Here is an 8,799-nt window from a genome sequence, read left to right on the forward strand (position 1 = left end):
TACTCATTTTTCAACAAATATTTTGAGGACAATGGATATTACTTCAACCATATTACTGTATTCTTAAGAGTTGAATTAAATACATATTACTAATTTAGATTATTTCATCTTCTCTCTCTTCACACATATATAAAGATATTATTATACCATTCTTAAAATGTTCAAACTTTTTTAGAAAATAAAAAATATTTTCAATAGTACCCAAAATTATTGTAAATAACAAAACGATTGCAAATATTTATAAATTACAGCAAAATGTTATATTTTGTCAATAGTTGACATTAATAGACTTCTATCGACATTTTGGTTTACTATACTATATTTGAAAATGAATCTACAATTAATTACCCAATTAAAACTATCCTTTCTTTTTTCTTGTATGCTTTTAATAATCGTTGAGTTGCTTTCAAATATAAAAAAAAAAAAAAACCAACCTATTTATAAGTATAGTAAAATATGATTGTATATTGGTGATAAAACTAATAGATTACTATAATCTATCATTGATAAAAAAAATTTTAAGATATTGATAGATACTTATATACAGCTAGAATTCTTTATATATTTAAAAAACAAACATTTTTAAGAGTTTTGTCATTTAACACAATTGCCTTTAATTCTTTTCATTAATTAATCCAAAAATTATATGAAGTATGGTTATTTATTTCGTAAAATTAATATATTTGAGTATAAAGGGTTCTTTTTTATCTGCATAAACATCAACAGCGCATCTAGTGTAGTGGTATCATAGTACCCTCCCACGGTACTGACCGGGGTTCGATTCCCCGGATGCGCATTGTCTGATTTATGCCTTTTCTTTCTTTTTTTTATTTTTTGTTAACATACTTTAGCTATTTTTAAATACTCTCTACTTTATATTACTATCATTATTATATGACGTGTCTTAAAGTTTCATAATTCGTCTTAAAGTTGTGTATTTTATTTCTATCCTTTTTTTTTACCCTCTAACTAGTAAATTATTAATAAATGAGATTTGAATCACATTTTCCGATCTTTTTTTTCATGTTCGTATATTAATTGAATTATGTTCATTTTTATTTTTTTTTTTAAATATTTTTATATGATTTTTTGAATTAAAATATGGTTCAATTGTTATGTTTAAGCAATTCGTAAATATTTTATTTTGTGTATGATGAGTTCCTACCATGTTTTATATTTTTGGAAATTTATATAACATTTGTCGTCTCTAGTAGAACACGAGTTAGAAACCTATTATACACCAAAAAGTATATTTTTTCGGTATAAATTAAGGATAAATCAAATTGGAGTAGAGAGCATGAGTCTCCCACATAGAGGAATGTCTTAAAGCGAGATTGTTGAGATTTGTATCTTTAAACATTGACAACCAAGGCATGTGCAAACAAATAAAAAAACGTGAATAGAACCATAATGATAGATATCACATACATGATCAGTGAACACCTAATCCTCATTCTCGTGTCTAAAATTTTTCATCTAGAGGTTTCAAATGATTTGCAAACTAGTTTTAGCCCAAAATTGTGGAACATTGGCTTTAAGAGTTTTGAAAAGATCTTCATACCACAACAATACTTCTTGAGATGTCCCACAAATATAACTATTACCTCGGCTGTAGTTTTGCTCGGGTGATTGAATTTAGAACACGAGCATTTTGTACTTTAATACTTCGTTCACTATTGGGCCTTTACTGCATGGGGACAAACAAAGCAAAAATCTTAGCAAGCTCAACAAACACCGTTAAAAGAGAACGTCTCTTTATGACCAACACAAACGTCCCCTTTGAACCAAAAAACAATGCCCTCGGTCCCCACCTCACCACCTAAATTTTTCAAATTTGGAATTTACCTTGAAAGAATTGCGATTATGGGCAAAATCAAACAATGTGGACTTTAAGGAACAACTGGAATATTAGAAAGCTTAGAAGAGACAACCCAATAATTAAGAGACTCAACTAAGTTCATTATGCACTGAATATGGCCAAATTAAGAAGGTGTGTTTCTCAATAACAAAAAAATTGTGAGCTATTGCTATAATGTAGAAATAATGAGCACAAAGATTGTGACATCAAAATGAGTGAAAAGTTTAAACCAATAGAAGTAGGAGAAGATGTTAGAATAGGGAATCGACCAACGACAAATACACCAAATTAGAGTCTGTTCCATGGAAAAGAGGAAAAGTGTTTATAACACAATCATAGACGATTAATAAGTAAACTCAAGAACATTTCAAGCATCATATCTACGTAATCAGGGAAAATTCAATATTTTTGTCGATCTTTCTCATTTTCTTTCTACACTTAGAGATCGAGAAATGGAACAACAAATTCATTGATAATCCTAAATCAATTGTGTTTAATGTTTTGTAAGGAAAAAGAAATCATGTTAATAGTATTTTCATTAACCTTGAAAATTTGGCTATCCGGGTGGGTTTATATCAAACCCACGGACTTCCCCATGCCCGGGATTGCCAGCATGGCACGAACATCAGCCGTCAGATCAAATAAGACAAAATGCACAACTCCTACGTCAAATCCTCATTGCAAACCTCCAATCCAATCCGCCCAGTCGAAACACACAGATTGCCAACGTGTGACAGATACGACCGTCCGATCCCTTTTCGAACCAAACAACCATCCCGCCATCACAGTCCCTATATATTCATCATGCAGTTCATTTCCGCCATCACAATCGTCAGTAAAATCCCAAGTAAATTATCGTTCCAGATTCCAAGAATTTTACAATGGAAGGAACCAAGGGTGCAGGAGGAAGAAAGGGCGGCGATAGAACTAAGGTCTCCAAGTCCGTCAAAGCCGGACTCCAATTCCCCGTCGGTAGAATCGGTCGGTACCTTAAGAAAGGCCGATACGCTAAGCGCACTGCCGCTGGTGCCCCGATCTACCTTGCTGCCGTCCTCGAATATCTCGCTGCTGAGGTAATTATTCAATCGAGATCCGATTCAATGTTCATTCGAACTCTCATTATGCAATATGTTTCCGATTTCTGAGATTTGTGATGTTTCGTAATGTAGGTCTTGGAATTGGCTGGGAATGCAGCGCGTGATAACAAGAAGAACAGGATAAACCCCAGGCATGTTCTTTTGGCTGTGAGGAACGATGAGGAGCTTGGTAAATTGCTTCAAGGAGTCACCATTGCAAGCGGTGGAGTTCTCCCGAACATCAATCCGGTTCTGCTTCCCAAGAAGACAGCGTCGAATTCCACTCCCACTGCTGAAAAGGCTCAGAAATCACCAAAGAAGGCTTAAATTAAGTATAGATTTCCGAGAATGATTTAAACTTTTTTTCTCTTTTGTATAAATTAGAATTCTCCTTGAATCCTTAGTTTCTTAGATTAACCGATGGTTTTGATCTCTGGTTTGCGTATGATGTACGTATCCATTTCACAATGTCTAATGGAAATCTTATCGTTTACTGGTTCTTCTGTCTCCTCCTTTTGTTTTTAATCTCAAATTTCTTAAAGTTCTGAGTGTAATTATCATGGATTTCCAATCCACTGAATAACCAATTGAAATTTGACTACACAGTTTGGAAATAATGAACGATGAATATAAATTCAGCGATCGTTTAAAACAATCAATAGAAATGATGAATTGGTATGTTTTTGTGGGCCATGAGATTCGATGGAACTCTTAAGCCCATGGGCCGAATCTGAATCGGGGCCCAATATTGTTCGTCTTCCTTGTCGGAATTATACCGGAGTGTAAGGGTTCAGGCGAGGCGGGGGTTTTAAGGAAGAGGAACGTAGATTAAGATTAAGAGAGAAATTTCGATCAAAATACATTGCCAGATGATTCCATTTCTGGTATTATTTATCTTATTTACTCTTGTATTTTCAATCGTAAAAAAAATTTTCTTTTTAAAGTTCGTGTTTATGGATTCGTACTCATCGGCGTATTTGATTTATACAGAGAAATGTTTCGAGTTCACACAACACGTCCAGACGGATCGCCGCAGTTGCTGCTGCTGCTTCTTATTACTTGTATGCTAGAAGTGATGTAGATTCTAGTGAGTTCTTGAGCTCTTTTAATGGTTATAAAAAAATTTGGTGTAGATGAATGTAAATCTTGAAAATGTCTGTTCATTTGTTTTGCTTATTCTTTAAAGTATTCTGCATGTTTCTTCATTGAAGAACCCTCTATTGTGTTGTCAATTCCTGCTGCGTGGAGTGATCCACTGTTTCTTCCATGGCAGACTACACACCGTGCTCGTCTTCTTGGCTCGTTCGATCATCAGCTATTGGGTCTGTCTATCTGACTGTCTTGATTCTAGGCAAGTTTTCTGTATATGGTTTCTGCTTTAATTTGAAATGGGATGTTGTGTGAAATTGTAGATATTTCGTTATGTTCTTCAAGAGTCAGTCCTGGTGAAAAGAAGGAAGCTCCATGTTTGGGTAGAGATACAATTGCAAATGCTGCAGCAGATGTTGGCCCTGCTGTTGTGAATATATCTGTTTCTCGTGGTACTTGATTTGGTATTGGTAATTTTCTATTCTTCTTACTTGGGGTTGGTGAGAACAAAATGTTGTAAGATTTTGTTTTCTTAGGTATTTATGGAATTGCTTCGGCTAAAAGCGTGGGATCTGGAACGATTATTGACAAGGATGGCACAATTTTAACATGTGCACATGTTGTGACTGATTTTCATGGTCCACGAGCTGCATCTAAAGGAAAGGCAAGTATATTTATCAGCTCGTTTATTTTCTTATATGAACTTAACGTGGATACAATTAGAGATCCCATCTTGTTTTATGTGATATGTTGAAGTATGAATGAATACATTTTTTTGTTGCTAATTCTTGATTATTAGATTAATTTGCTCCCATGGTCAAGATCTGATTGGCACAATAGTTTCATGTTAGTTTATTATTTTGCGTTGTTTACAATTATGTTTGACACTCATACTCTGATGGACCGATGGCAAATGTCCTAGCTCTTCAAACTCTCAATAACCTAGGACTATGTTATACAGCTCTTTTCAAGATTCATATTTGGATGAATTAAGTTTCTATGCTTTTCTTAAAACTTTCGGGTGCTTAAACTGACGAATTGGTTTGTTATTCTTTCATTATTTATTTGTTAATTTCATTTGCGTAACAAAATTATATAGGTGGAGGTTACTTTACAAGATGGTCGGACATTTGAAGGGACAGTAATGAATGCTGATTTTCACTCTGATATTGCCATTGTGAAAATCAATTCTAAAACTCCTCTTCCCATGGCAAAACTTGGTTCTTCAAGCAAGCTCCGGCCTGGGGATTGGGTTCTAGCAATTGGATGTCCACTTTCCCTTCAGAATACTGTCACAGCTGGTATAGTAAGGTTGTCAATAGACCAGATTAGAGTTTATGCAGGTTTTTTAGTGTGAAGCGCTGAGCATTAACTATATATATTTGGTGGTCTACTTCTCCTCTGTTGACCAGCTGTGTTGATCGTAAGAGTAGTGATTTGGGTCTCGGTGGAATGCGAAGGGAATATCTACAAACAGATTGTGCAATTAATGTGGTATTTAACATATTCTTCTTTTCCTCATTTCGTGCTTTGTGGTAGAAGCTTGTTGGTTATTCATTGGTCTGTACTATATACAAACAATTGGCATCGTTTAATGAGTATTTGTCATGTAGGGAAATTCTGGGGGCCCTCTGGTTAATGTTGATGGAGAAGTTGTCGGTGTAAATATTATGAAAGTCGATGATGCTGTTGGGTTAAGTTTTGCTGTACCAATTGATTCAGTTTCCAAAATTACAGAGCAATTCAAGAAAAGAGGGTACAACAATTTTAGACTATTTATATTGCCAGTAGATTGGATTCTTGAATACGCTGATAGTCTCTATTTGTGTGTTTTTATCTTTATTGTTCTTTTCTCTTCCGTTCAATTGGGGGGTTGGTCTAATGAAGTTGTCATAATTTCTAGTCACACCTTGCTCCTTATTTAAAAGTTTCATTTTATTTTTACATCATTGTGTAAGGGACCTAGTTAGAGTTAAATGGGGATATTAGGAGAATATTAGTATTGTTATTAGAAGGGGCATGTTAGCAATTAGTTAACGCGGTGGTTAGGGTTTTTGTTATGATTAGAGGGTTGGGTGGAGAGCAAGATATGAAGAATTTTGTAGTCGGATTCCCTTGAGTGGGAATTTTGTAGCGTCTATCCCTCTCGAAAGGCTAGGGGTTACTTGTTCTTGTGATATTATAACTTATATTGAATATATTTTCCATACTTGATTGTTCTTGGGTATCTCTTGTTTGGTTGGTATCCTAACACATTGCTTTTCTTTTCCATTACTATGGCTTGTTTTAAATGGTCAACCTATGTTGTCCTTTTTTCCTTGGGAAGCCAATTTCTGATGTTTAAATTGATTAGTTACAATTGTGGGGACTCATATATAGTCAGCACGTTCTTTTTTGATGCCTTTATACTTGAATTGGAAACTTCAGTTTTACCATCTAAACAGTTCATAACTTATCCGAGCAAATGAAAATTTTTTGCTCATTCATAAAGTAACATCCATGATGTTTTAAATTATTTTATGGAGGTCTTTGATATTGAAAATTTTATATAATAGTAATGTTGATATAGTTCATCCATCGATTAAATATGTCGGTGTCGAGTGTAACAGCGCACTGCCTTTTTAAACATACACATACATCTTTATCTTCTGGGAGCAATTTTAGGTTTGATGCATTTTGATGCTTCTGGGAACTGAAAATGGGTTGATTTTGTTCTTGAACTGTGCACAATCTTTCACCTGACTGAAAATCCTTGAGATAATTGGTACTTTTAGTCTATAGGATTCAGAAAATGCTTAGCCTTTTCATTGATTATTTTCTTATAGATGGTAATTATTATTCTTGCAGACGAGTAATTAGGCCTTGGCTCGGATTGAAAATGATTGATCTCAATAAAATGATAATTGAACAACTGAAAGAAAGAGATGGAACGTTTCCAGATGTTACCAAAGGAGTTCTTGTAGCTATGGTAACCGTACCATCCGATCTACCGATGTTATTTTTGCTGCATTACATTCCTTTTTTTCTTCTTCTTCTATTCATCATCAGATATAGTTGCTATCTTTTAGATGTTTTGTTGCATAAATTTAGCATGAACAAATCGATTATTGTCAAATGGTTCAATAGGTAACTCCAGGATCCCCTGCTAGTCGTGCTGGATTTCGTCCTGGCGATGTAGTCATTGAGCTCGATAAGCAACCTGTTACAAGTATCAAAGAGGTATACTTTGACTTTCATTTGTAATTCTTATATATCATTTTCTCGTGGAATCTTTGGTTAGAAATGTTTCATTTTTTGCTTCCTCTTGAAGCAACTTTGGTTTCTTAAGTCTTTATTTTGAGGAAAAAGGCCTTTCATCGTTTGCTTCCAGTAAATAAACAAGGACAGAGAGAGTTCTAAAGTTTAAACCCCTTGATAACAATTTGATTTTTTTATTTATGAAAATTAGACTTATATACAAACACATTTCCTCCTAAATTTCTTGGTAAATATACAGAACGATATAGTTGGTAGATTTAGTGTTGGTTTCTCTTTAACCATTTTGAATTATGTGATTATCCCTAAAGCTAAGTACTGATTTTGTGGCAGATCATTGAAATTATGGGAGACAGAGTTGGGGTTCCACTGAATGCAGTTGTGAAAAGATCACTTAATACTATCATTACCTTAACTGTTCTTCCTGAGGAGTCCAATCCAGACATGTGATTTTTATTTTTATTTTTTAAAAAAAATCAAGTTTTCTTTCATATATCATGTTCTATCTCACTTCAATAATATGAAGATATCAATGAATAGATTATTAGCTACGGAAACTTTTTAGATCACTTCAAATCTTGATTACAACACCGTTGGGAGAGATAAGTTTTGTTCTTGTTCTTTTTTTCCTTCTGAAATATCCAAACCCTATAATACTAAGTTGGACAAACTCAACTCGAGATTATACTTAGTCTTTTAAGTTGGATAAATCAAACTCGAGACTATGTAGTCTTACACTACAAAAAAAAGACAGAAAAAGAAACAAGTTCAAAATTTTCGACCTTATAAAACTACAAAGTAAGAATCTAAGATCGGGTAGGGTAACTATTTGGTTTTCGAAATTGTGTTTGTTTTGTCACTATTTATTTTAATTTTTAATTTTAAATAAAGATTTGGATTCTTTTTTTGAATCTTCAAAACTTGGTCTTCATTTTGTCAGTCTTATAAAACAAACAATAAAACAAGGGACATAGGTGTTTCAAAAATTCGCAAGTATCTAAAGTTTTTAATGTGTTAATTTGATTCATACGATATTAAATCGAATGATCTTATACGACTAATCGAAAATGTTAAAAGTATTTTTTACACTATTGTAATTTTTAGAACATTCTTATAAATAGTAAAATATTTGAACTATCTATAAATTATTGTAAAATTCTTCAAATTTTCTAGTCTGATTGGTTGGTTATCCTGATATTGCTTTCGGTCTCTAATATGTTCTTAAACTTTGATTTTGAGTTCGTTATGGCAAGGATAAATGCTCATCTCCAATGACTAAATTGGTGAGACTGTTTACTCGTCATTGAGTGTGTTCTTTTTATTCTTAACGGAAAACAAAATTAAAAATAAATAAATAAACCCTGCAACTAAGAACACGGCGGTGTGCAGGAGGGGGACATTCCAACCCCGATGGTGGAACAACCACGACACCATCGTTGCCGACGTCGTAAGTCCTGCTGAAACAATATGAAAAATACACCAATGACCAAACCACGCCGAGCACTAGACTTCGATAGCATT

At 33.8% G+C, this 8,799-nt stretch overlaps 2 protein-coding genes and 1 non-coding gene across 3 annotated transcripts; all 3 read left to right on the forward strand.

Annotated features, from left to right (window-relative positions):
* Positions 1-725: 725 nt before the first annotated feature.
* Positions 726-796, forward strand: TRNAG-CCC (transfer RNA glycine (anticodon CCC)). Its single transcript has one exon. It is a non-coding gene; the product is annotated as a tRNA-Gly (tRNA).
* Positions 797-2,673: 1,877 nt separating this feature from the next.
* On the forward strand, positions 2,674-3,433 carry LOC103494731 (probable histone H2A.5). The gene is made up of 2 exons (XM_008456070.3): positions 2,674-2,931; positions 3,028-3,433. The coding sequence occupies exons 1-2, from the start codon at positions 2,740-2,742 to the stop codon at positions 3,259-3,261; spliced, it is 426 nt and encodes a 141-aa protein (XP_008454292.1). The 5' UTR covers positions 2,674-2,739; the 3' UTR covers positions 3,262-3,433.
* Positions 3,434-3,580: 147 nt separating this feature from the next.
* LOC103494739 (putative protease Do-like 14) lies at positions 3,581-7,847 on the forward strand. Its single transcript, XM_008456080.3, has 11 exons — positions 3,581-3,818; positions 3,925-4,021; positions 4,146-4,256; positions 4,347-4,475; positions 4,560-4,687; positions 5,123-5,334; positions 5,436-5,517; positions 5,637-5,779; positions 6,871-6,991; positions 7,150-7,242; positions 7,612-7,847. The coding sequence occupies exons 1-11, from the start codon at positions 3,804-3,806 to the stop codon at positions 7,726-7,728; spliced, it is 1,248 nt and encodes a 415-aa protein (XP_008454302.2). The 5' UTR covers positions 3,581-3,803; the 3' UTR covers positions 7,729-7,847.
* The last annotated feature ends 952 nt before the right edge of the window (positions 7,848-8,799 follow it).

This window comes from Cucumis melo, chromosome 5 (genome assembly GCF_025177605.1).
Source record: "Cucumis melo cultivar AY chromosome 5, USDA_Cmelo_AY_1.0, whole genome shotgun sequence".
NCBI lineage: Eukaryota > Viridiplantae > Streptophyta > Magnoliopsida > Cucurbitales > Cucurbitaceae > Cucumis > Cucumis melo.

Bases quoted from the DNA above. Each gene is read 5' to 3' on its own strand.
- LOC103494731 (XM_008456070.3), top strand. From the start codon at position 2,740: ATGGAAGGAACCAAGGGTGCAGGAGGAAGAAAGGGCGGCGATAGAACT. The intron at 2,932-3,027 runs GTAATTATTCAA...TTCGTAATGTAG, and splicing joins TCGAATATCTCGCTGCTGAG to GTCTTGGAATTGGCTGGGAA.
- LOC103494739 (XM_008456080.3), top strand. The intron at 5,335-5,435 runs GTTGTCAATAGA...TCTGTTGACCAG, and splicing joins GTCACAGCTGGTATAGTAAG to CTGTGTTGATCGTAAGAGTA. The intron at 5,780-6,870 runs GTACAACAATTT...TTATTCTTGCAG, and splicing joins GAGCAATTCAAGAAAAGAGG to ACGAGTAATTAGGCCTTGGC.